This window comes from Sus scrofa, chromosome 6, assembly GCF_054392235.1.
Source record: "Sus scrofa isolate SSC_HxYL_T2T_F1_AM1 chromosome 6, Sscrofa_HxYL_maternal_Yorkshire_Landrace_v2.0, whole genome shotgun sequence".
Classification (NCBI taxonomy): domain Eukaryota; kingdom Metazoa; phylum Chordata; class Mammalia; order Artiodactyla; family Suidae; genus Sus; species Sus scrofa.
In genome coordinates, this window is record NC_139388.1 from 20,596,385 (window position 1) to 20,623,670 (window position 27,286).

General features: G+C 53.7%; 1 protein-coding gene across 2 annotated transcripts; it reads right to left on the bottom strand.

The window, feature by feature from the left end:
- Positions 1-804: 804 nt before the first annotated feature.
- Positions 805-25,178, bottom strand: PLLP (plasmolipin). 2 transcript variants are annotated; one of them, XM_003126973.6, is made up of 4 exons: positions 24,921-25,178; positions 5,616-5,789; positions 3,236-3,358; positions 805-1,769 (listed from the first exon to the last, which is right to left on the bottom strand). In XM_003126973.6, the coding sequence occupies exons 1-4, from the start codon at positions 25,050-25,052 to the stop codon at positions 1,653-1,655; spliced, it is 546 nt and encodes a 181-aa protein (XP_003127021.2). In that variant the 5' UTR covers positions 25,053-25,178; the 3' UTR covers positions 805-1,652. The 2 variants fall into 2 exon arrangements, with proteins under 2 accessions (XP_003127021.2, XP_084815985.1); XM_084959859.1 differs by lacking the exon at positions 5,616-5,789.
- Between the last annotated feature and the right edge of the window lie 2,108 nt (positions 25,179-27,286).

Genomic DNA, 27,286 nt, shown 5'->3' on the forward strand with positions numbered 1-27,286 from the left:
AGGACAAAAAAGACAAATTTTCAAAGAAATAAATAGTTACACAGGGACAACAGGCATAAATGGGCCCTCTCGCAGGCCCGCAGGGACAGGGGTATCCAACTCCATCCCCTTCCCCTTCGTGGTGGACTAGCTCATGCGCAGCTGTTTGAATCTAGTTCCATTTTAATTGTCCCCCGTTTTCAAGACAGGACCAAGGGGTGCCCCCAGGCATGCTTGTGGCTTATTATTCAGAGTTGTAGGAAAATAAGCTCAGGAGGCCTCCCCCCTCTGCTGCCACCCCCTCCCCTGAAGGTAGCAGCTGCGCAACAGGCACGTGGATTATCTGAGCTCCGAATCTTCAGATTTTGACGGTAGGGGACATATGGCAATCTTACGTTCAGCAAGACGACTAGGTGATTTATTGTTAAACGGAGACCCTTGAAAATAAAACGGGGTGCTACTAAGTTCCTGCCACGACAAGCTGCAGAAACAGGACAAAGCAGGCGGGAGGATGCTCACCCTGCCTCAGGTCAAAGAAGTGGCTGGTGGTGCTGAGTAGTTCCAGAACTGGAACGGCCTTTCCATAGGCATTTGGAATCTTTGAGAGGGTGTCCCTTGGTATCCAGGACCCCTGGGGACCCAAATCCACAGATGCTCAAGTCCCTTATATAAAATGGCGAGTACAGTGAACACAGCCACCCCTTCATGTCAGTCGATGGGCTGAATCCTCAGATGTGAAACCCACAGATACGGAGGGCTGCCCGTACTAACATGCACTGCAGCTTCCTGGCGTTAATAAGCATCTAAACTCTTGATTCCCCAACATCTTTTCCAAATAAGTTCTTTCATCTTTATTTTTGTAAAAAACAAAAAAAAAACAAAACCAACAGAGTCCCCACCAAGCACAGGACAACTCACAGGCAAGACCTTGCTCTCCCTCCCTCCCTCCTGGCCACGCTCACGTCCCCGCGGGCAGTCAAGCAGTGTCAGGGAGGCGGCAGCACTGACGTTAGCTTCTCCCCAGGGGAACATTACAAACGAGGGCTTGGGAAAGGGAGGGAAACACGGAGAAGTTTTTCATCATTGAGCAATCGCTTTAAGTAACTGGCCTGTTTGAAAGGCAGGGAAGGAAGGCTGCACTGTGAGAATCAGAACCCTCTTTCTACACGTTTCTACAAGTGACATGTTGCTCTGGGGGAAGGAGTCAGGCCAGAATTACGTTTTCAGGAATCAGAATGGCTTGGGGAGTTGTGCTCAGCTCTCCCAGAACAAAAACTAAGATAAAGATAAATACGTGCTGCTTGTTAGGCTTATTCTGTGGTGGGTCAGAGGCTGCAGGTCTGGAGTCATTGTTAGTTATTTAGTGCCAGGGAGAAGGCTGGGTCCTGGCCTCGGACCCCAGAGTCCTAAAGACAAAAGCAAGAGTGTCCTGTCTCCCCCATCACCTGCTGAATCTGGAGGATGAAGAAGAGGTCTTGGCTGTTGGGTTCTCTCCAGCCAGCGCACCTGCTGAAGGAAGGATCCCGATTCCTTGGGAGTGTCAGGTGAGCCTGAGGCGTCGGATGAGCAGAGAGGAGCAAGGATAGGCCCTTTCGGGCTGACTCCATGCAGGGCTCAGGCACTGGGACCCAGCTGCAGCCTTCAACCCCAAGGTGGCCCATGGCACAGGTGGCTTAGGCATAGCCACCAGCCATCTGACTGGTGGCTGCATTGCTGCCTACTCCTCGCCAGGCCTGGAAGCTGAAGAAAGCACTCACTCCATAGGCAATCATCACTAAACAGGAAAAGAACTGAAAGAGAAGATAGCAAGAGCTGTGACAGTGATACGGGCACCAGGCAGGGAGGTGCAGACAGTGAAACCCGGGGTCCCTCAGTTAACCAGAATGCACTGCCCTGGCAGCCACACCAACTACCACATAGCCATACAACCATGTAACAACTCAGGGGGCTGATGGGTTCCAGACTCTGGGCTGCCAAGGGTTTTTTTTTTTGTTTTTTTAGGGCTGCACCCTCGACATATGGAAGTTCCCAGGGTAGAGGTAAAAAATAGAGCCACAGCAATGCCAGATCTGAGCCGAGTCTGCTACTTGCACCGCAGCTCATGGCAACGCCGGATCCTTAGTAAACCACTGAGCCACGATGGAAACTCCAGGGCTGCCAAAATTATATGCTAGTGGGGAAATCATTAACACACAGGCAGGATGCGTCCGACTGAGAGGGACAACTGGACACCATGCCAAGAGTGACCAAGGGGTAGGAGCTACTTCGACACGCATCAGGGATTTAGTTTCTAAAAGGCAAAATGCAAAAGGTAGGAATTTTCTGCATTCAGTTCCTCGGTACCCCACACTAGCACCTACGGCCATTTGGAACCTCCGTGTCTTTATCCTGGTGACAGAGTTTGCAGGTTTCAGGGCCACCCTCACCAGGAAGAGTGAGGAAACCCAGGTCCATCCTGGTCTAGCTCCCACCTACCTGGGACTCCATCTAGGCATGTCCCTTCACCTCTCTGAGCCCATTTCCTGGTCTGTGGCAAGGGCTGGCAGTCCCTGTGCCCCTCCACGACGGAGGGGAAGGACTCCGTGAGGAGGCGTCTGCAGAGCCTCGTGCCCAGTGTGAAGGGGGTTCTGATACTTCACTGGCTGACCTGGAGCTTGAGAAGCTCCCAAACGGTTTAGACCAAGAGATTTTTTTTTTTTTTTTTTTTTTTTTTCTTTTTTCTTCTTGGCACCTGCAGCCTATGGAAGTTCCCAGGCTAGGGGTCAAATTGGAGCTGCAGCTGCTGGCCTATAACAGAGCCACAGCAACGCCAGATCTTTAACCCACCGAGCGAGGCCAGGGATCGAACCCACATCCTCAGGGATACTAGTTGAGCTGGTAACTCCTGAGCCACAATGGGAACTCCTAGACCAAAAGATTTTTGCATGTGCCCTTCTTAAGGCGAGAGGATGGTTTTTAACAGAGTCTTTAAGGGGACATACTACAACCCTAAATCACTGAGGCACAGGTGATTTACAGCAAAGCTTAACAGCTAACCCAGAGCTGCATGTGCCACCCCAGAGTATTCCCCAAGCATTCTGATGGCTCACAGGTATGTTAGTTATGAAGACTGTGAGTCTGCCGAGAGGAGGGAGCCTCAGCAGGTGGTAGGCACCTGCCTCAGACCAGGGTGGACTGGGGGCGTCCAAGGGCACAGACCTCGATTTGGCCCGTCTCCCCTTTCACTGTCAGGGGCACCCCAGGAAGCCATACTCACAGAGGCAGCTGCCTGCTGGTTGTACCGCCGGGTGCCCTTCAGGGACGTCAGCTCAACTGAAGCGCTGCAGGTGATGAAGGCCGTGATGTAGAGAAGGGTGGCGCCCACGTTAAATATCATCAACTGGAGGAGGGAGAACAGGCTTAAGACGCGAGCCTCGTCCAGGGACTGGAACCTCCTGGTTCCCACAGCACCTCCCCTTAGGAGCCAGACCGGGCTGGGCTCTAGGATGGGGGTGGAGGCATGCTGCTCTTGCCAACTAAAAGGGCCACAAGAGACGGGGGTCTCCGCAAGGTCAGGGCAGAGGCCATCTAAGCAGGGAACATAAACATACCCAAGGCAGAGAGATGGCCGAGGCCTAAAGTGCGCTCGTCGGGGCAGCACCAGTCCCAGGAGATGGCAAGAGGCCAGACCCAGTCCACCTCTGGGTGCACCTGCTGAAGAACTCCGGCCTGCCCCCGATGTTGGCTCCCAGCCAGGCTGGGCCCTGAGAGGGGGTTCATCCTCCTCTGTCCCCAGTGGGAGGAACATGGATCTGCCTTTCGGCCACATCGTAGGCTCTAGGGCCCACATCAAAAGCCAGGAGGAGGACTCCTAAGCCAGGTTGGCCAGAAAGGGCCCTCGGCTGACAACCAAGCCCAGGCCCCATTTTCCTAACCCTTGGTCCCCAGAACCAGTTGACACTCTTAGCAAACATCACAAACTGATCTGATGGTCCTCAGGCATGTTCGGTTCATTCCATAGATTTTTTAACTTTTTTGGGTTTTTTTTTAGTGCCGCACTTGTGGCATGTGGAAGTTCTCAGGCTAGGGGTCAAAATGGAGCTGCAGCTGCCAGCCTACACCACAACTGCAGCAACATCAGATCCCAGCTGCATCCACAACCAACACCACGGCTCTTAGTAACGCCAGATCCTTAACCCCTTGAGCAAGGCCACGGATCAAACCCACATGCTCATGGATACTAGTTGGGATCTTAACCTGCTGAGCCATAACAGGAACTGCCCCCCCCAAAATTACCAACATTCTAAAATTAGATTTCAGGAGTTTCTGCTGTGGTGCAGTGGGTTAAGGACCCAGCATCGTCTCTGCAGTGGCTCAGGTCGCTGCTGAGGCACAGATGGAGCTTCCATATGCCACAGGTGCAGCCAAAAAAAAAAAGCAGATTTCATAGGAAAACTTTCAGTCTTAAAATATCAAGATTTGGCACCTGCAATCCCACTAACAACAAACAGAGCTCAGTAGAAGTGGCTTCCCTACAGACAGATGGGTGCAGGTTCTCCAGCCTCTTGCCTGGGCCCTAAAGGGGGCTTATAGCGCCCATTGCAGAAAAGCCCAATTTGGCAACCCTAATTCAGCCTTCTCTAGGAGTGCAAGACACCGCCCCTGCCCTCGTGGCCTGGGAAAGAAGCCTGCTCCCATCAGGAGCTGCGGCTTGAGCCTCAAAGCTGTGCTAAGAGACACCAAGGCCCCTCCATCTCCGGGGCTGCCTTTCTTCAAGGCTCCTAGGACATGAGGCAGGGGCTGGACCCTGGCCAGGAAATCAGGCGTCCCCCCTCCTCACCCCAGGATCTTCGCTCCAAGCCCAGCACCCGGCGCGAATAGCACCTGGCTCCTGCCAGTGATGTCAAGATCTAACAAACCCGTTCTGTCTTAAGGATGACTCACGTTTCCTCAGCTTCAAAAGTCATTGAATTCCAAACAATGCTGCCTAGTCCCAGCCTTGCTTATCTTCCAATCACGTGCCCTCTGCTCGCAGAGAGCTCAGGCCCCAGCTGCAGGGGTTTTCCGGGTTGGAGAAAAAAGCCCCAGCAGTTTTGTGTGTCTGGCCAGGGTACTTCCTATGGACGCTCTCAGCTCTGTGTCCTCAGGGAACTGACCTGGGCAAACCCGGGGCGCCACCCTCTCCCAGGTTGCAGGGGCCTCACCTATAGGCTTAGAGGGTGGGGGAACAGCACGCTGCGCCCAGCCCGTCCTGCACACACAGACCCAGCCTTGGTGATTCCTGCCAGCTCTGACCAGCCTCCAGGCCCAGGGCTGCCCATCTGGGCTCAGCCAGAGTCAGACAGACCCACTACCACACAGGTTCAAATCCCAACTGCCCCCGCAAAGGAAGAATACTTTTCGAGATCGCACCAGCCTCCAGTCTGCATTCAACAGTCCCTCATTTCCGTTCCCTTCGTTAGAGAAAGTCAAACCTGTGTCCTCCTGGATCCACGGCTGTCAGTGCTCAGAAAAACTGGGCACTCAAACCATCAATCCTCCCTCCCCTGCCTGCCACTCTTCATTTAGGGAAGGTCACATTGTCACAGCTATGCCCAGAGGCAGAGGGGTCAGCCTGGAACCCCCACGCCCACCCCAGGGTTCCTACTCAGACTCACCACCAGCGGCCAGGGCACCATGTACAGCTTCATGTGCAGCTGAAACAGGTAGAGGATGAAGAAGACGATTGTCACCAGCCAGAGGAAGACAGCAACGAACATCACCCAGCCATAGGCCGGGTACAGGTGGTACGGGGTGTCGGCGATCAGGGCCCACACCAGCAGCCCCAGCACCTGGAGGGGGCGAGACGGGGCCAGAGTCTCCCAGAGCCCCCAGCACTCAGGCTGGAGGCCCCGGGCCAGAGGCCTCCTGGCCTTGGTCATGGGGCACCCTCAACTGGATGCGGTTACCCAAGAAATACACATTTGGCTCCTACTGCATACCACTATAGACCAAGCCCCTGCCTGGTAACGTACCCCTCTCTCAGCTCGCAGATGAGATGTCACGTGCCCCAGGGCACCTTCCCCATTTCTCCAGTCTGGGTTCCAGAACCCTCTTCTGTGCTACATGGCCCTGAGGCACCCACTGCCCAGAACGGTAATTCTCTTTCCTTCTCCAGACTGAAAGTCACACAGCCGTGCCAGCTACTCTACCTCTGCTGCCTCCAGGGTGAGACCCCTGCAGCCCCAGAGAAGGTGGTATCCCAGGCTTGCCCAGCTCCCCGAGGACAAAGACAGTGACTGTCTCTCTGCACCCAGTATAGGTGGTACCTGAGCTCAGCCAAGGGCTTAGTAAAAGCGGCTGAAAGATGAAGTCACCAGCACATCCCTAAAAGAGGACACAGCCACAGAGTCCCAGGAGTGCGGTGACCTCCGTCTGACGTTCCACCAAACCCTCTCCTCCCCACCTTCTCTGATGCCCTTTTTTGTTTTGTTTGCCTTTTGGGGCCATACCTGAGGCATATGGAGGTTCTTAGACTAGGGGTCTAATCGGAGCTGCAGCTGCCGGTCTACACCACAGCCACGCCAGATCTGAGCCGCATCTGCAACCTACACTACAGCTCACGGCAGTGCTAGATCTCTAACCCACTGAGCGAGGCCAGGAATTGGACCAGCAACCTCATGGCTCCTCGTTGGATTTGTTTCTGTTGCACCATTAAGGGAGCTCCCTGACTCTTGTTTTTGTTTCGTTTTTGTCTTTTTAGGGTCATACCTGCAGCATATGGGAGTTTCCAGGCCAGGGATCGAATCAAAGCCGTAGCTGTCAGCCTACAACTTGGACCCAAGCCGTGTCTGCAACCTACATCGCAGCTCACACGAACGCCAGATCCTTAACCCACTGATCGAGGCCAGGAATCAAACCTGCTTCCTCATCGATACTAGTCGGGCTCGTTACCACTGAGCCACAACGGAACTCCTTCTCTGACTCTCTTACTTGCCCCCTGATCAGATGTTACCATCCCTGTCTTACAGGTCAAACTGGGCCTCAGAGAAGCCAAGGGGCCTGTGACCCCATGGCCCCAAGAACCCTGCAGTGTGTGTAGCTGCTAGCTGCATGGACTCCACCTGATTTAAAACCCGCTCCCCTTACCAGCTGTGTGACATTGGGCACGCCTGCAATCACTCCGTGCTCTGGTCCCGTCAGCTGTCAAATGAATATACTGAGCACACCTAGCTCATGGGGCTGAGTGAGGACCCGTGGTTCACATACATAAAGGAACTACCCCAACCTCGGGGACGCTGTGCTGCAGGGAATTCCACAGGGCAGGGTGACTGACCCCCTCGTGAGGAGCTTCACGGGGAACCTGGCCAGGTGGTACCTCCCCCGGGCCTCTCCTACCCCCTCACCGCTGGCTGAGCCAGGGCATCCTCCCTTTCCACCAGGGTCTTCATTCCCTGCAACCCCCGGGGTGGCAGCAGGCCTCCAGGCCGGCCACTGGGAGAAGGCTCCTTGACTGATGAAAACGCAGAGAAAGCTGTCCCCCTTTTCCCGCTGGATACCATCCAGGTGTGTGGCACCAGCCCACGGATGAACCAACCATTGGATCACAGAGAATGGGCTCAGGAGCAAAACCCACCTCTGGCTGCCAGTTTTTCAGACAAAAAGTCATCGTCCCCGCTGCAGCCATAAGCTCCTAGTCCAGATGCTCCTAGTCGGACGCTCCCCTAGAGCAGCCAGAGCTGGGCGCCTGCGAGGCACCTGCCCAAGCACCCCAAGCAAGGGCCAAAGGGAGGTTTCTGCATCGCTCCCCTACACGTGTGGGGTCAGGCAGGAAAGACCCTTAGCTGAGGCGGGGAGCCTACTGGCTCCCCCACCAGCCCCTCCCTCACAACAGAGGGGGAGGGTGTGGCCACTTCTCCTTCCCCAGCACCGCCAGGAAGTGAGAGCTGGAGCCCTGGGCTTGGCAGTCAGGAGCTGGGCTTTCATCCAGCTGGAGGGATGCCAGGCCAAGGGCCGGCCCCCTCTGTGCAGCTCCCCCAGGGCAACTCTAGGCCACCCGCTAGAACACAGGCGCCCGAAGAATCTTGTTTTGGCCCTCGCTGTATCTCCAGTGCCCAGCAGTGCCTAGCACACAGTACCTGCTCGGGGCTGACCAGCCTGTTTGCTCACCCAGGAAACAGAAGTCAGACACTGGCCCTGCAGGTGCTGTGTTACAGGAGGACGCAGGTGTGAATCGGTGAACCCACTCCTGGCCCCGCTTTCCTCCACCCAGGGGTGGGCGTGGGAGACCCGGGGAGAGGAGAGCAGGGCCAGGAGCAGGTTCACTGTGGGGCCCACTCCCCTTTCCCAGGCTAGGGGTCGAAGGAGAGCTGCAGCTGCCGGCCTACACCACAGCCCTACCAGATCCCAGCTGTATCTGTAGCTTCGGGCAATGCTGGGTCCCTAACCCACTAAGCAAGGCTAGGGATGGAACCCACATCCTCATGGCTACTAGTCAGGAACTTAACCTGCTGAACCACAGGGGGAACTCCCCCACTCCCCCTTCTCTCCAGAGCTTTGCACCTGCTCCTTCTCCCCTCGGGGGTCAGTCCCCAGGCAGGCCCACCCCCTACTGCAGCCCTCCAGCCTCCGCTGCCCCGCTTGTGCCCTCCTCTAACTACCACCAACTGGCTGGGTGGCCCAGGTGAGCAGGGTGGGACACGCAGTCACACCACTGGGCGCAGAGTCCTTATCCACGAGGACCCAGAGTCCGGGTGTCTCAGCACAGCCCCCCAACCTTTTACCGCCCATTCTTAGGGCGCCCTGCCTGAAACAGACATCAGCGGGGCCAAGAGCCCCCGGAGCTGGGGAGGTCACTGCTGTGAAGAACAGTCCTGAAAGACCCCATCAAAGGACCCCCCCCCAGGGGAGGACTGTGCCTGTCGGGGCAGTCAGTTATCTTTTCACTTGAAGCAGGGTCCTTAGAGGCCCCCATGCCACCGTGTCGCCCGTTTCCGGCTATCTGAAAGGAGGCCAGAAAATGCAAGGAACTGAAAGTCGAGGAGGGACAGGTTTGAGTTTACACCTGTGTACAGTCATCGTCATCAACTGCTGGTATTATTCCTCATAGGCTTGGTCACAGCAACCACATATGCTGAGGCTCTGTGCCAAGCCTCGGGTAAGCACCTTCCCTTTTATTTCATGATTTCCCCATCACCCCCTCATTAGTCAGTATTACTGATTTATTTACTTTGCTTTTTTTTTTTTTTTTTTAGGGCCACCCCTGTGGCATATGGAGGTTCCCAGTCTAGGGGTCGAATCGGAGCCACAGCTGCTGGCCTACACCACAACCACAACCACAGCCACGCCAGATGTAAGCCGCATCTCCGACCTACACCACAGTTCATGGCAACACCCAATCCTTAACCCACCAAGTGAGACCAGGGATCAAACCCACATCCTCATGGATCCTAGTCGGGTTCGTTACCACGGAGCCACGACGGGAGCTTCCAGGTGGTATTCTTTCTTATCCCATCTTCCAGACCGAAGCTCAGAGGGAATTGTGCCTGTGGTCACCTCTGGTTACCTGGGGGTTAAGGTAACCAGAGGACTTGAACCCAGATCTGTCCCTCTCTGGAACCTGGGCCATTGAAAGTTACTTAGTGATGTGGACACAAGGAGGATGCTTAGCTGGCTCCCAGGCCCCAGCCGGCATCCTGGCTCCCAGATCGCTGTCCCGCCCTCCTGCCCAGCCCTGCTTTCCAGACCGGTAGGCACAGACCCTGCGAGAGGAAGCTGCCGGATAAGCAGTGGGAATTTGTGGTGTTCCTTCTGGCCTTGCTGCCTGGCCCTGTGCCCAGGGAGCTGCCTCGGTTTCTGCCCTCAAACAAGGAAGGTCCATTCCTCCATCTGAACCAGACAGACTGGTTTTTCCACTCCCCTCACCCCCAGCCCCAAGAATCGGCAGCGTGGTCAGGTCAGGGCGCCCCTGCATGTGCTGACCCTCTGCTGGCCTGGGTGGCCTTGCACACGAAGCTGAGCCCAAGCCTCATCTCCAAAAGCCGCAGGAACTGCTGGACCCCTCCCCTCTGACTGTGGGCCCACAGTCTGGCAGGAAGAGGCCAGAGGACTTGTCCTAGAGTTCAGTATGGGACAGTGACCCTCCTGTTCAGGGGAAGAGGGACGGTGGTAGGATGCTGAGGGCAGAGAGCAAGGCTGCAGGCCGCAACTGCCACCTGTCCACAGGGCTTCACCCAGGCCGCTCCGTCCAGAGCAGGCATCCGGCAACGCTAATACCCTCTCTCTGAGCACAGGCCTCGCCACATGCATCCCCCTGGGTTCATTCATTCAACAAATATCTCTTGACCACCTGCTGTTGTGTGAGCCGAACACAAAAGCCCTGTTCTCATGGAGCTCCCACTCTACCTGGGGAGAGGGATAAAAACCCAGTACAAGTGAAACACAAATGGACTGCAGGAGAAGAGCTAACGGGGAGAATCCAGCTGAGAAGGGATGCGAAAGCTGCGATCACCCTGGGACTGTGAGCAAAGACCAAGGAAGGTGGGAGAGAGGAGGGGAGGGAGCCGCACGCGGATGCTCAGCCTTTACCTCTGGGGGTCCCTGTTTCTTATCTCATGTTCATCTGTCCCTGTGTTTCTCTGTAGGTGTCAACATAAATACCTGTGTGCCACACACACACATACATACACACACAGAGAACCAAACCTCAGCCCCTTAGTCCTTCCAAACTGAGGCCCTGCAATGCCTCCTCAGGCATGCTCTGCAGATAAAATGACCACTGTCTAGACACCTTCCTTGAAGGAAAAACAAAAAAATCCCCCTTCTTCCTGAAAACCTAAAGCGTTCAGATGAGAGATTTTCTCTTTAAAAGAGGGCTATCAAAAAAGCCATGATCGCATATGCCCCAGGACCTTTGCACCTCCTCCCGCCACAAAAAAAAAATTTTCAACAACTGGAAGTTTTGCTAAAACCACCTATAAGGCCAGAGAGGAGAGGGATTAGTCGCAAATGGCCAGTCAAGAGGAATTCCTCAATTAGGGTGGGCCCCATCCAGTGCCTGGGGTTCTTATAAGGAGGAGACTGGACACAGAGATGAAAGCCATGGCCTCTAAGCTCAGGAACACCAAGGATTGCTGATAACTCCCAAAGGCCAGGGGAGCATGGAACAGATTCTCCTTCAGAGACTCTGAAAGGAACCACGCTTGCTAACACCTTAACCTTGGTCTTCTAAAGCTGTGGGTCAGGAGTTCCCGTCGTGGCTCAGTGGTTAACGAATCCCACTAGGAACCATGAGGTTGTGGGTTCGATCCCTGGCCTTGCTCAGTGGGTTAAGGATCTGGCATTGCCGTGAGCTGTGGTGTAGGTCGCAGACATGTCTCAGATTCTGCGTTGCTGTGGCTCTGGCGTAGGCCGATGGCTACAGCTCCGATTTGACCCCTAGCCTGGGAACCTCCATATGCCGCAGGAGCAGCCCAAGAAAATGGCAAAAAGACAAAAAAAAAACAAAAAAAACTGTGGGTCACTGAATTTCTGTTATTTCAAGTGAACCAGTCTGCAGTACTGTTACGGCAGCCCTAGGGAGCGAAGACATCTTTCTCAGCGACCCTCTGAGTCTGTGAGTGGGTGTTATGATCTGATTTAACTGCAGGATGTTGGCATCGATTCTGATGGAAACTTGGTCTACAGACTCCCTGGGTTCAAGCTCTGGCCTTGCCAATTTACTAGCTGTGTGACCTCAAGCAAGTAGCTGAACCTCTCTGTGTTCCAGTGTCCTCATCTTCAAAATGCACCCACCTCACAGGAGAGATGGAAGTGAAGTAATGTATGTCAAGTTCTCTCTTTTTTTTTTTTTTTTTTTTTGCTTTTTAGGGCCTCACTCATGGCATATGGATCCAATATGGACCCAGGCTAGGGGGTGCAATCGGAGCTGCAGCTGCCGGCCTACACCACAGCCACAGCAACTCGGGATCTGAGCCACGTCTGCGACCTACACCACAGCTCACGACAACCCCGGATCCTTAACCCACTGAGCGGGGCCAGGGATCGAGCCCGCAACCTCATGGTTCCTAGTCGGATTCGTTTCCACTGTGCCACAACGGGAACTCCCTATGTCAGGTACTTAGACCAACACCCAACATAGGCTTAACACATAAGATATCCTGTAACGTCATCAGAATATGGGTTTTCCAATTCATTCATTCTGTCTGCCTGGTTTCCTGTGGTGGTAATACGGTGTGCACTTCCTAGGGGGGGTGAGGCCTTGGTGAGATAACTGTATCTAATTTTAAGCACCAAGCAGATAAGGGCCCTCTGCCAGTGTGGGCTGCTTATCTTTCAGATAAGGCAGCGGGGCTTATCTGCAGGTGAGGGGGGCAGAATCCAGCCCCGCCCTGCCCTAGGACACCTCCTGCAGCTACTCTCCCTCACTCCTCACAGGCTGGGCGTCCCCACGCAGGACCCGTCACCCCCTTTAGACTCAGTCTTCCCCTCTGCACAATGGGCCAGGAGGTCGGCTCAGCATTCTCCAAGGCTCCCCTCAGCTGGAGGCCTGACATTCCTCAGTGCAGGCTCCCCCCCATCCTTCCTAGCAGGACTCTTCCAATGCCACGAGCACTGCGCAAACCCCTCTCCCGCCCAGAGACGGTCACCCCACCTCTTGCCATCTCTCCACTCCCTGGGCTGGGTCAAACCCTCGCAGATTTGCTGTGTGGCCTCAGGAGAGTCACCTCGCCTTTCTGGTTTGTTTCTTCATCTGCCACGTCAGGGGGTCGGGCAAGTACACCTATCCTGGTCACCTATGAGGTGTGTCACACAGGTCAGATGACGTAAAGAAGAAAGTTCAGACGGGGCGGGGAGTGGGGGCGGGGGGTGGGGTGGTTAGAGGAAGTAAAGCCAGAGCTGGGATCAACACCTCAGCCTGGAGGCCCACCTTGGGGTTTCGGGCTCAGCAGCCACCAAGGCAGGCAGGTCTCGGAAGTGACCGAGGTGGGCCAGCTGGGGGCTGCGGAGCTGAGCGGGGCCTGCTGGTGTCCGGGGGATGGCAGAACTGCTGATTGTTCAAGCGACATTAGAAACCTGAATTTCTATGTGAAATCTACCATTTTCTCCATGTTGGCAACGAAACCAAATGTTTTAGAAACAATCTGAGGGCAGGGCCCGCCCCACAACCACCAGGATCCCCACAGCACCGTCCAGGAAACTGAGGCCCAGGGGGCCACGTGCGCCCTTCCCGGGGTTCCCCTCACGGGCACATCTGGGCAGCTGAGGACACTCAGAACTTGGCCTGGCCAGGCCCAGCCTCCACCCCCGCCCTGGCCCTTCTCCCTACAGTGAAAGGGACTTTATGGGGACAGAAAGCCACCCATTGTGTCAGAGGAGACAAAGGCGCAGGGGACAGAGGCGCCGGGCGCCTGGGTGGCCACAACAACTCCACTCGCCACCTCCTCCCTGTGCAGAGGGGGCGAGCTCGCGGGGAGGGCTCCTTGGAATTCCCGCCCTGTGCACTCGGAGCCTTCCAGAATCCAGGGGCCAGCACACCCCAGCTCTACAGGAGGTGCAAGGGCAGATTCAGAACCCAGCCTGGGTCAGCTGACTGGGTCAGGGGCCAAGCCTCTGTTTTGCGACCTAAAAAGCATGCCTCTAGTTACCCAATCACGTCACTGGCCAAACTCTCCCGAGAGCTTGCTCTGTGCCAGGCACTGTTAGAGGCTGGGGTGCAGGGGATCGCCGGGGTCCCCACCCGCAGGCACACAGCTCCCAGCCTGGGCCATCGCAGGAAGGAGGAGGCTCAGGGCCTGGCTCACCTCCAGGGCTGGCTCGCTGCTGCCTTCATCACACTGCTTGCTACTCCTGAATCCCAGTCTCAGAACTAGAGGTGGAAGAGATTTCTGCACACCTACCCCCAAGGCCCAGACCCACCCCTGCAAAGAGCCCCCTGAGGAAGACATGCAGCCTCTGCATGCAGCCTGCACGTCGAGGAATCCACTGCCACCCTTCTTACTTCACGGTCTCTCTCGGGGGTTCTAGAAAAATCTTCCCAACATGATGCTCAAACGGCCTCCTGCTTACCCCCCCTTGCCAGTGTCCATCCTGCACCCTGGGGCCAGAGACCAAGCAGGTCCCCTTGGTGTGTGGAGGCAAGTGGGGGCCCCCGAGGTATCCCCAAGGTGTACCCTGGCTCCCAGAGCAAACAGCAGTGCTCTCAGTGAGCTTCCAGAAATTTCCACCTAACCTGCCTGCCTGCCTCTCCTCCTCCCCTCCTCCCTTGGGGGTCTCCGGGGCCTGTGTCTCCCCAGCACTAAGCCCTTAAAGCCACACAGAGCTTTCCCAAGAAGGCCTTTTTCCCCTCGAAAACCCAGGTCAAGTCCAGCCCCGGCACCACCACCCCTCCAGGTGCTTCACTCCCAGGAAGCTCCACTTCTCCACCAAAGCACTTGGCCCATTTCACAGAGGAGGAAAGCAGGGCTCTTGGAAGAGCTGGACCTGGCCAGGGTCATGCATGCTAAGGGTGGGGCCCAGTTCTGTGACTCTGTGCACAGAGATGCCCAGAGCAAGACAGAACTCCAAACCCTAGGAGGTGGGCACACTCCCTGGAGACTGCTTTATTTGGTGGCAGTATCACTGTCCAGGAGGCCAGAGCAGAGAAGGGGCAGGGGCTGGCCTTGAACCCTGGGCGGATAAGGATGACAGTAGCTTATGTTCTCAGCACCCCAGATGGGTCCCCATCCAGCCATCAGCCCTCCAGACAGAGCTGGCTGTTGGGAGCATCTAGAATCTCATTAGCCTCAAAGCTGGTCCTCTCTGCCTGCTGGGAACAGGGCGGGAGGACAGCCTGAAGCAAAGGTCTGTCTTCCTTATTCCCTGGACTTCCTTCCTTCCCCTGGCTCTTGTCCTGACTCTGTCACTCATGTTTTGGGTGACCTTGAGCAAGCCCCACCCCATCTAAACTTCAAGGAGGGACAAGGGACCCCATTCACTGACCTCATACCGGCTGGCAGTTCACCCTGGCATCTGACCTCCCACCTCCCAACCGAAGCTCCAACTAGCAGCTCATGTGCTCGGCCCTGCCTGCCCTTCAGCTTCCTGCTCTCACCTCTCCGGGAGACCCTGGGCTGCCACCCTGTCCTCCTGCCCCTTGAGCAAACAGGACAGGACAACCCAGCCTAACAGCAAAGGCTCGATTCCTACCCAGGGCTGGGCTCACCAGGCTGCTAAGGGAAACAGCCTCCCCCTGGTCCAACTCAGGTTCCAAATCGCCAGGACAGGACCTCCTGCAGCGCCCGCAGACCACCTCTGAGCAGAAGAGGGACTGCGGGTTCCACCGCGCATAGCTGCCCAGCTGACAAGGACTAACCAACACCTGGCCTTGCCACTCGAACAGAAACTGCACCCACCCACCCACCACACGGGGACAGCTCTGCAGCCTTGACCTCTCTCCACTTTCACATGGTTAAGAGAAGGTCACCCAGCCAGGACCATGGACCTCGAAGCCACTGTTCGCTGCTGTGTGATCCTGGGAAAGTCCTTTTCCCTCTCTGGGCCCGAAGGGCCTTCAAGTGCCACCGTCATAGCTTTTGCTGTACCCATAAACAACCTGGGCTAATTTTTCACTCACTACTTTCATTAAATTTTTTTTTTTTTTTTTTTTTTTTTTTTGCTGTTTAGGACCGCACCCACAGCATATGCAAGTTCCCAGGCTAGGGGTCAGATCAGAGCTGCAGCTGCCAGCCTAGGCCACAGCCACAGCAACTTGGGATCTGAGCTGCAACACCACAGCTCATGGCAACTCGGGATCCTTAACCCACTGAGCAAGGCCAGGCACTGAAACCATGTCCTCAGGGATACCAGTTAAGTTCATTACTGCTGAGCCATGACTGGAACTCCCATTCATCATTTTTTGATAAGTTATTTTATTTTTTGAAATACATGACATATGTGATGTGATAGGTAACAAAATGGTGTTTTTAGCATCTCTCTCTCCCCACCCCCATTCTCAATTTCTTCCCCAGGGGCAACCTAGCACGATTTCTTGAATATCCTATCAGAGTGTCTACCCATGCGCGCGTGTATGCGCACACACACACACGTGTGCACACTTCAGACAGGGCGCATTTTAATATTTATATAGCCTGTGTGCATTTCTCTCGTATAAATGACAGTATATTCTATACACAGTTCTTCACCCTGCTTTTTTCCACTTAACCATACAGCCTGTAGACTGTCCATCATCACATACAGAGGTGCCTTATCGTTTTCTTTGAGGGGTAAGATGTTATCTTTTACTTACTGCACTGTGTGCCACTGCACAACTGTAGTATCATTTATTTAATTCTCACTGATGAATGTGTATACATCACATAAGTCAGTTAAGAAGTTTTTTGGTTTTTTTTTTTTTTTTCCTGCTTTTTAGGGCTACACCTGTGGCATATGGAGGTTCCTAGCTAGAGGTTAAATCAGGGCTGTAGCCAATGGCCTACACCACAGCCACATCAATGCCAGATCCTTAGTTCACTGAGCAAGGCCAGGGATTAATCCTGCGTCCTCATGGATGCTAGCTGTATTCGCTACCACTGAGCCACAACAGGAATTCCCAGTTAAGGATTTTTAAAAAAGGAGTTCCCGTCGTGGCTCAGTGGTTAACAAATCTGACTAGGAACCATGAGGTTACAGGTTCGATCCCTGGCCTTGCTCAGTGGGTTAACGATCCTGCATTGCTGTGGCGTAGGTCGCAGACGCAGCTTGGATCTCGCGTTGCTGTGGCTACAGCTCCGATTCGACCCCTAGCCTGGGAACCTCCATATGCCATGGGTGCGGCCCTAGAAAAGGCAAAAAGACCAAAAAAAAAAAAATTTTTTTTAAAAGGAGTTCCCATCACGGCTCAGTGGAAAAATGAATCTGACTAGCATCCATGAAGATGCAGGTTTGATTCCTGGCCTCGCTCGGTGGGTTAAGGATCTGGCGTTGGCGTGAGCTGTGGTGTAGGTTGCAGACTTGGCTCGGATCCTGAGTGGCTGTGGCTGTGGTGCAGGCCAGCAGCTACAACTCCGATTCAACCCCTAGCCTGGGAACCTCCATATACCATGGGTGTGGCCCCCCAAAAGATTAAAAATTTTAAAAAAAATTTTTAAAGAAACTTTGCCATGCACCCAGTTAGCTCAGTTGGTAGAGCATGAGTCTTAAAAAGAAACTTTTAGCACCCAAACAAGGCTGTCCCCTCCAGCAGTGTTTCAGGAGTGTGATTGGCACTTTCCAAGTTCTACATGGGAGAATTTCTTTATTACCTCTTAAGTGGGAAATTCCTAACTGACTTAGTTTCCAGAAGCCAGAAAGGAAAAAGGAAAAAGAAGGAAAAGAAATTCAGCACATAAAAAAGTCTGCATGGCAAAAAAAAGGAAAAAAATCACCATGAACAATAAACATAAAACAAACAAAAAACACCATGAGTAAAAACCAAAACCAAAAACAAAAAAACAGAACAGGAAAAAAATAATTGCAAATCATCTGGCACTCCTAGCAACTGATAGGACAAAGAGCAATACTTTAGCAGAATGTGGAAAGAATACAAAGATGCAAGGAAATGCTAATAGTTCTCTTTTTTTGTCTTTTTAGGGCCACACCTGCAGAATACGGAGGTTCCCAGGTTAGGTGTCGAATCGGAGCTGCAGCCACTGGCCTGTGCCACAGCCACAGCACAGCAATGCCAGATCCGAGCCACATCTGCAACCTACACCTCAGCTCACGGCCATGCTGGATCCTTTACCCACTGAGCGAGGCCAGGGATCAAACCTGCATCCTCATGGATGCTAGTCAGATTCGTTTCCACTGAGCCATGATGGGAACTCCAGAAATGCTAATAGTTCTTAAACATACTTATAATTTTTTTTTTGGTCTTTTTGCCTTTTCTTGGGCCGCTTCTGCGGCATATGGAGGTTCCCAGGCTAGGGGTCGAATCGGAGCTGTAGCCACCGGCCTACGCCAGAGCCAGCGCAGGATCCAAGCCGCGTCTGCGACCTACACCACAGCTCACGGCAACGCCGGATCATTAACCCACTGAGCAAGGGCAGGGATCGAACCCGTAACCTCATGGTTCCCAGTCAGATTCGTGAACCACTGCGCCACCACGGGAACTCCTAAACATACTTTTAAAAGGTCAACCTCACTCATAAGAGAACTGCAAAGCAGGGCTACCCTGACCCGCGATTCCACCTATCAGACTAGGGCACCTGCTCTTGAGCTTATTTTCCACGCTGGTAAGGCTGTGGGGAACAGGCACTCTACCAGGAAGCTCGTTGAGGGGCATGAGACCCATATGGAGGGCATCTGACAATCTTTACCAAGATCATTTACACACAAACCCTGAGCCACGGTCCCACTGCTGGAAATGTATGGTACAGATGTGCTCCGTGGCTTGGGTGCGATCATTCATGTAACAGACTGTGCGACCAACAGCAAGAGTGGCAACTCAAGTGTCTGTCTACAAAGGGACAGGCCACACAATTCATACCACAGCTGCAGCATGAGCTGCTACAGAAGCCACAAGAGAAGCCATCACACCTCACGCACACAGATGAAAAGACCTCCCTGACACATTTTTAAGTTAAAAAAAAAAAAAAAAAAAAAGGGAGTTCCCGTCGTAGCTCAGTGGTTAACGAATGCGACTAGCAACCATGAGGATGCGGGTTTGATCCCTGGCCTCGCTCAGTGGGTTAAGGATCCAGTGTTGCCGTGAGCTGTGGTGTAGGTTGCAGACGCGGCTCGGATCCCGCGTTGCTGTGGCTCTGGCGTAGGCCGGTGGCTATAACTCCGATTCAACCCTTAGCCTGGGAACCTCCATATGTTGCGGGTGCGGCCCTAGAAGAGACAAAAAAAAAAAAAAAGGAAAAGAGTAGAAGGTTGTGGATAGACTACAGCGCTGTCTATAAAAGTGGAGAGAAGTGGGGATGTCTTAAAGAAGGCGTAAAACAGTACACGGGAAATGGGCAAGAGTGGGCAAGGAGTCACCTCTAACCAAAAGGAACAGAGGCTTTTCACTGAGCTCTTTCCCACTCAATTTTGTTCTGGACTGTTGCAAATATAGTAGCTATTCAAGAAATTCAGGTGGAGGAGTTCCTGTCATGGCACATTGGAAAAGAATCCGACTAGGAACCATGAGGTTGCAGGTTCGATCCCTGGCCTCCATCAGTGGGTTAAGGACCCAGTGTTGCAGTGAGCTGTGGTTTAGGTCACAGATGTGGATCGGATATGGCATTGCTGTGGCTCTGGCATAAGCTGGCAGCAACAGCTCCGATTAGACCCCTAGCCTGGGAGCCTCCATATGCCGGGGGTGCAGCCCTAAAAAAGACAAAAGACAAAAAATAAAGAAAAAAAAAAAAAAAGAAATTCAGGAGGAGTTCCCGTCATGGCTCAGCGGTAACAAACCCAACTAACATCCATGAGGATATAGATTTGATCCCTGGCCTCGCTCAGTGGGTTGGGCATCCAGCATTGCCATGAGCTGCGGTGTAGGTTGTAGATGTGGCTCAGATCCCACATTGCTGTGGCTGTGATGTAAGCCAGCAGCTGTAGCTCTGATTTGACTCCTAGCCTGGAACCTTCCATATGCCACACCTGTGGACCTAAAAAACAAACAAAAAAAAGAAATAAAGGATTAAAAAAAGATAAGAGTTCCCTTGTGGTGCAGGGGGTTAAGGACCTGGTGTTGTCACTGGAGCAGCTCATGTTGCTGCTGTGGCTCAGGTCCAATCCCTGGCTGGGAATTTCCACATGCCATGGGCACAGCCAAAAAAAAAAAAAATACATAGAGCTCTGGGAGTATTGCCAAGGGGCAAAAAGTGTGGCAAGGCACAGGCAGGAGTGTTCCTATCTGTGTTGTGATAGGGGTTATGTATGGAAATATGCACTGACTCACCTTGAGATGCCACACCCTCAACAGTGGTTGGACTGGGGATGGAGGGATGGGAGGCAGGGTGCCCTGCCAAGTATGAGACTGCATCGTTTTTGTTTCTTTTTCTTGGCCACGGCTAAGGCATGTGGAAGTTGAAAGTTCCTGGGCCAAGGATTGAACCCATGCCACAGTAAACAGCTGAGCTGCTGCAGTGACAATGCCAGATCCTTAACCCACTGCGCCACAAGGGAACTCTGAAGCTTCATTCCTACTGTTAGCCCTTTATACTGCTGGAACATTCTGCTGTATGTTTGTATAATTTTTTCAAAGAATAAAAACATTTTTTTAAAAAAATGAGCCAAACAACAAAAGAAATGGTTAATTGAGCTGGGGCGCTACCAGTGAGTGGTAGTGATACTCCTGGATCGCCTAAACAGTTAAGGAGGAAGACAGCTCTGCCTGGATGTGAACAGAGGATACAGAATAAAACCTTCAATATATATATATATTTTTTTTTTGTCTTTTGTCTTTTTCGGGCTGCACCCGCGGCATATGGAGGTTCCCAGGCTAGGGGTCTAATCAGAGCTACAGCTGCCGGCCTACGCCACAGCCACAGCAAGGCCGGATCTGAGCCACATCTGAGACCTACACCACAGCCCACGGCAACACCAGATCCTTAACCCACTAAGCAAGGCCAGGGATCAAACCCGCAACCTCATGGTTCCTAGTCGGATTCATTTCCACTGCGCCACGACGGGAACGCCCTTTCAATGTTTTTTTTTTTTTTTTTTTTTTGGCTTTTGTTGTTGTTGTTGCTATTTCTTGGGCCGCTCCCGCGGCATATGGAGGTTCCCAGGCTAGGGGTTGAATTGGAGCTGTAGCCACTGGCCTACGCCAGAGCCACAGCAACGCGGGATCGTTAACCCACTGAGCAGGGGCAGGGACCGAACCCGCAACCTCATGGTTCCTAGTCGGATTCGTTAACCACTGCGCCACGACGGGAACTCCTCAATGTTTTTTAAAATGCACAGGAGAAAGAACTAGAAACACCCCAACACAGTAGTTTCCTTGGGGAGAGGAGTAGGTGATCCAAGAATAACTTTAGCCTTATCCCTACTAGGTTTCTGCTCCAGAGAATATATCTATATATTTGTTATATAATTATAAATTGATTGCAAACCCTTCACACCCTTCCAGTCACAAGTGGGGCGTGTGGGTAGAGCTAACAATACAAGGCACTGGCTTGCTGCCTGCTGTGGAGCTGGGGGTGGAGGGTGGTGAGCATGCAGGGCCCTGAACGCTGCCCTAAAGAGACTGAACCCACAAAACTCAGTGCTATGGAAAGCCTGGGGCGTCCCCAACACTGTGATCCCAATGTGGCCAATCTCTGCACACACCTCTCAGATCCCAACGACCTGGTCTAGCAAGACTAAAGAGGTGACTTTCAGACCCTGCCCTCAACCTGGAGAGGAGCTGAGGAGACAGAGCCAGGATTACTGGAAGGAAGAACTTTCTCCCACGCCCAGGTACGCAAAGATGGAGCAGGTAGCCTTTAGAGGAGCTGAGCTCCCTGTCCCTGGAAGCATGCAAGCTCATCTTGAGGACATATCGAGGGACCTTTGGGAGCAAGCATAAGAACCCTAGGATACTATGACCCTGGGAACCCTAACTATTCTTCGTTCTGACATGCATCGTGCTAAGCCCTCTGCAGGCATCGGATTCCACATTCCTCCCAAGCCCACCATCACCACTTCAAGCACACGGACACTGAGGCTCAGGGATATTAGGGAACTTGCCCAAGATCACAGATACGAAGGCTCCCTACTTCTACCAATACTCTCACCACTGTGGATCACTGTGATCAGGTGACGGGTGAGCCTTCTGATATGTTTATTCACCTGCCAACCAGGGATTGTGTGACCAATCCCTGGGCCAGACACAAAGGGCCATACTGCCACAGACCATTCACATGGCTTCTATGTCCTGAGCCTCAAGGATGCCTTTTTGTTGTTGTTGTTCTTTTTGTGGCTGGCCCCGCCCACAGCGTAGGTCAGTTCCCGGGCCAGGAGTCGAATCCCAGCTGAAGATGTGATCTGTGCCACAGCTGCAGGGACCCTGGATCCTTAACCCACCATGCCAGGCCAAACCAGTGCCTCCGCGGAGACAAGCTGGAGGGCTGACCCAGTGCCACAGGTGGAACTCCTCAAGGATGCCTTCTGACTGCGGGGCCTTTATACGAGATGCACCTGCTCCTTCTTGCTACCCCTTCCATATAACTAAACCTTTCAGAGCCCCTTCTGTCAGGAAACCTTCCCTAATGATCCTGGCCCCATGAGTCTCCCTTCCTGAATTTCCCCCTCCTTAGCCTCCAAAGCACCCTAGGAACCCCAAACAAACAAACAAAAAACAAAGTGCAAGCGTGTGTGTATATGCGCACGCGCGCGCGCACGCACACAGCAGGAAGCACAGCCACAGCCTAGCTTCGGATTCACACACTTGAGTGCAAATCCCAGCTCAACCATCGACCCTGTGTGCCCTTGTACAAGTTCCTCGACCTCTCTGAGCCTGTTTCCTCATCAGTAAACCCAGGTCGATCACCTTTCTCTCCAGGGCCTGGAGGAGACTTTAAACAAAAGGAAAGATACCTGCACCTTTTCACTTTTGCTTTGTTTTGGTTTGGTTTGGTTTGGTTTTTGCAGCCACATCTGCCGCATATGATAGTTCCAAACCTCCTGAGCTGCAAACAGAAGACTTCTCACAGAGGTACTTAAGGCCTCTCGGCTTCTGGCCACCAGAAACAAGTGCTTCAACTCCAGGGTAGGGGAGCAAGACTTGGCACCCCAAATTCATCTCTTTGGCACATTAATTATTTTAAGCAGGTTATTTTCTAAGAAAGAGCAGACGTGAGAAAAACTGAGGACCAAGTAAGGAGTGACCCTTTGGTAAGAAATATTTACATTTGTAAAGGAAATCTCCCCCGTACCAGGAAGAAGTTGACCAAACCTCTAGAAACATATCAAAGCAGTGACTTAAATCTGCAGCACAAGCCGACCCTTCCTCACCGCGCCTTCCGCCTTCCGGGTCACCTCCCGGTAACTCCCTCCCCACCCTCTCCATCCTCTTGTGTCTTTAGCTGAGGATGGTATTTAAGGTGAGGGCTTGGTAGTATTGAGTTACTCTGGGTTTTGGGGTCTCTCCCAAGTGTACATGTTTTTATACTTTGTGTCTTATTTTCTCCTGTGAATCTCTTTCCTGTCAATTTAACTCTTCCAGCAGCCAGAAGAACTGGATGGGCAGGGGAAGATTTTTTGCTTCTTTATGCGGGCGACCTGTTGGCTACTCCCCCCACTTGGCTTCCACGTCCTCAGCCCCAAGCCTTGGCTCAGGCAGTGCCCCCGCCCTTGGAACATCCTTTCCCTACCTAACTGCCTCAATTTTCTTTTTTTTTTAGGGCCATACCTGCGGCCTATGGAAGTTCCCGGGCTAGGGATCAATCAGAGATGCAGCTGCCGGCTTACACCACAGCCACAGCACCACCAGATCTGAGCCACATCTGCGACCTACACGACAGGTCATGGCAACACCAGATGCTCAACCCACTGAGCAAGGCCAGGGATCAAACCCACATCCTCATGGATACTAGTTGGGTTCTTAACCCCCTGAGCCACAACGGAACTCCTGCCTCAAATTTCAGTAAGTCTCTGCTCAAAAGCCTTCCGCCCTCCATGAGCCTTCCTGGACTCAGAATTGATTCCCCTCTCCTCTGCCCTTTCACATGGGTGGGGGGGGGCAGCTGGGGGCTCCCTCCTGCTAGCTGTGGTGCCCTTCACAGCCAGCCCAGAGCCTAGCACTCAGCAGTGCTCTTCCTACCTACAGATGTAACTCAATCTCTGGTGGGGCGCCCTCTCCCTCCCCTCCCCTCCCCTCCCCTTCACAGAGAATTTCTGAGATTGCTCAGAGAGAAGAGCTAAAAATGTAGATTTCTGGGCTGCGGTGGCAGTGATGCCAATTCCATATTTTTTCTTGGGGTGAGGACCAAAATCTACATAAAACAAACCCCTCTGAGAGAGACTGAGGCTGAGGTGGGGGAGGAGGCCCCCAGGCGCTCTGAGGAATTCTGAGAGATAACAGTGGCCCTGGAGGAAGCAGGTGCTCATCTGGGGTCAAGAGGCGGGAGCTTTGGTCTCAGACCCTGCCTTCGGTCCTGGGCCGGACACCGTCGCTAGTGCTCGGCCAGGGGTCTGTCAGAGGTGCCCTAAAGGAAAATTGATCTTGGCCCACCTCCAATTCCCCTCTAGGCCTCGCAAAACGGATCAAGCCCCTCCCACAGGGACAAAAACCCAGCTTCCTGACTCGCACCAGAGAGTATTATGGGGAGGAAGCCAACACCCGCAAGCCTGAAACTGGTGGAGAAAGGAGTGTTCCCATCGGTCCGCCTCAGCTGAGGTCCACAGACGGCATGGGATACAGAGGAGTCCTGCCTCTGGCTTCCCACAAATCCTTCCCCCAGCGCTGGGCGCGGTACCTGGGTCTCAAGGGATCAAAGCTGCGGGAACCCGGCAGGTTACCCACTGGAAGCCAGAGGGGCCCAGGACACTGCGCCTAAGCGTCTGCTGGACCGGAAGTGCCCTCTCGATTAGACGAGGCATATTCTGGGGTGCAGCCGCTGGGAGCTCTGCAGAAGGTCAGCCGAGAGTGGACTTTGCCTAAGGCTGGGTGCTGAGGGGCTAAGGGCTCAGTCCCGGCAAGGGAGAGACACAGCGCGTCCTGCGCAGTGATTGCGGCTTTTTTAAGCGTTTCCGCGGGGGATCTCCTGGGACCACCGGAGGGAATGATAAGGCTTTGGGGTGGGCACTCTGACACTGGGGCACGGTGAGTGTGCTCGCAGAGACGGTAACTAGGACGTCTCCCGGTGACAGGGCTCCGGAGTGATGTCGGGGGAGTCCGTCCTAGAGGCGCCGGGTAGGCAGGGTGCATCCGGGCGCGTGTGAACTTGGGTTGGGAGTCTTCGGGGAGCACAGAAAAAAGGCAGCTAGGGAGTTTCCGACCCTTCCAGACCCCCCCAGACCCCCACCCGGCCCTGGACCCCTAGCGCACTCACCAGTTGCAGCAGCATGAGCGCCCCAAGGCTGGAGCGCACGAAGCCCAGGTCCGGGCGCAGCGCGGAGACCGCGGCGCCTCCTTGCGCGGGGCTGCTGGTCCGCGTGCTCACTTTAGACGGGAACTCGGCCATGGCGGCTGCGCTCGCCTCTCAAGGTTGCTTCGGCCGCCGTCACCGCGCCTCCCACAGCGGGTGCCGGCTCTTCTGCGGCTCCTCCCGGGGGGGATCGCGCTCCCGCTGCGGCTCCAGGCGCAACTCGCGGCGTCGGGGGAGGCTGGGAGCGGAGAGCGCCAGGTGCGGCCGGAATCCCAGCCCCGCCTTCGCCGCGGCACCCGCCCCTTTAACCCTTCGCACACCACTGGGCGGTCCAGCCTCAAGCCACAAGACGTCTCCATCACTTTAAAAACAGGGAAAACGCGGCCGCGGTCAGTGGGTGGGCTGCGCCAGAACCAGCCTAGACAGCCGCACGTTTCTCTCCCAAGGAGAGCCACCTGTTGGCAATTCCCCCATATTCGCGGCAGCTTTGACCGCTTCTCGCTCTCCTGGCCGGTAACTTTCGAGCCTCGCGATAAACTGGTGGCCGCCAGCAGAGCGGACCACTACTATCTCCCTACCCGATGCCTCTCGGGAGCTGTGTACCCTTGGGCAAGCCCCTGCTCCTCTCTGAAGTCTCCTCTTAAAGCGATCGGCATCCCTATGCGGAGTCTCCTAACGAGTCCCTGCAGACCAAGCACCCAGGAGGGGAAGGTCTGAGTAAATTGTAGGTGCGTGTGGCAGGGAGAGGTCCTTTCATGACTCAGTCGATGTAGTCTTCTCTTCTGAACTGATTGAATGGTAACTTAGAAGATCACTGAGCATCAGTTCCCTCATCTGTATTACAGGAATATGAATGGACCTCAATAGGCAGAGCCCTTAGGCAGAATAAATGAAACACTGCACCGGAAACCTTCTGGCACGCCTGGTTGGGGGCGGGGTGTCACTCCAAAGGTAGGAGATGGCGTTAAGTTCTGGTTTCACTGCTCCACCTGCACCCTGAAACGTACACACACACACACCAGGCCTTAGGCACTAGCACAGATAGTTCATTCATTTATTCATCAACCAGTGATTGCTGAGACCTTATTAAATGTCAGACCCTAGGAGTTCCTGTCGTGGCGCAAGGGAAAAGGTCCAACTAGGAACCATGAAGTTGCAGTTCGATCCTTGGCCTCGCTCAGTGGGTTAAGGACCTGGTGCTGCCTGAGCTGTGGTGTAGGTCGCAGACGCTGCTTGGATCTCGAGTTGCTGCTGCTATGCCTGTGCCGTAGGCGGGCAGCTGTAGCTCTGATTTGACCCCTAGCCTGGGAACCTCCATATGCCAGCAGGTGTGGCCCTAAAAAGCAATAAATAAATAAATAAATAAATAAATAAATAAATAAATAAATAAATAAGTCAGGCCCTATCCTAGGCCATGAGAATACAGCAAGCACAAAACTACACTTTCTACTGGGAGTGACAAGTACTAAACTGCAAAGAAAAAAATAACTTCAGATAGTGACAAATGCCTTGACTAAAATAAAACAGTGTGACAGAGATGACCAGGAGGCAACTTTTCTTTAGGGCCCCACCTACAGCATGTGGAAGTTCCTGGGTTAGGGGTGCAATGGAACCTGCACCTGAGGCAACAGTCACAGCCACAGCAACACCACAGATCCCAGACGCCTCTGTGACCCACACGTTGAAGCTTGTGGTAATGCCAGATCCTTAACCAGGGTTCAAACTGCATCCTTATGGACACTACGTCAGAACCCGCTGGGCCCCAACAGGAGGCAACTTTTTTTTTTTTTTTTTTTTTGTCTTTTTCTAGGGCCACACCTACAGCATATGGAGGTTCCCAGGCTAGGGGTCTAATCAAAGCTGTAGCCGCCAGTCTATGCCAGAGTCACAGCAACTCTGGATCCAGCAGCGTCTGCAACCTACACCCCAGCTCACAGCAATGCCAGATCCTTAACCCACTGAGCAAGGCCAGGGGTCGAACCCACAACCTTATGGTTTCTAGTTCGATTCATTAACCACTGAGCCACTACAGGAACTCCCAGGAGGCAACTTTCAGACAGCTTCATCAAAGATGACCTCTCAGAGGAGATGATATTTGATACTTAACTGGATATTCAGCCCTCCTCTCCCCTCCCCATGCACCTGAGACCTCCCTTTCCACCCCATGTGTACAGGGAATGAGGAGGGCTTCTTGGTAGCTACAAAATTGTTACCCAGAGCCTAGCCTCTCTGCAAACTGTGAGAGCCCAAGTGCAGAACAAAGCTCTTGAGTAAACCCTTAATTTTACTATGACACAGAAAACAGTAAGATGATTGTTTCCGAGGCCGAT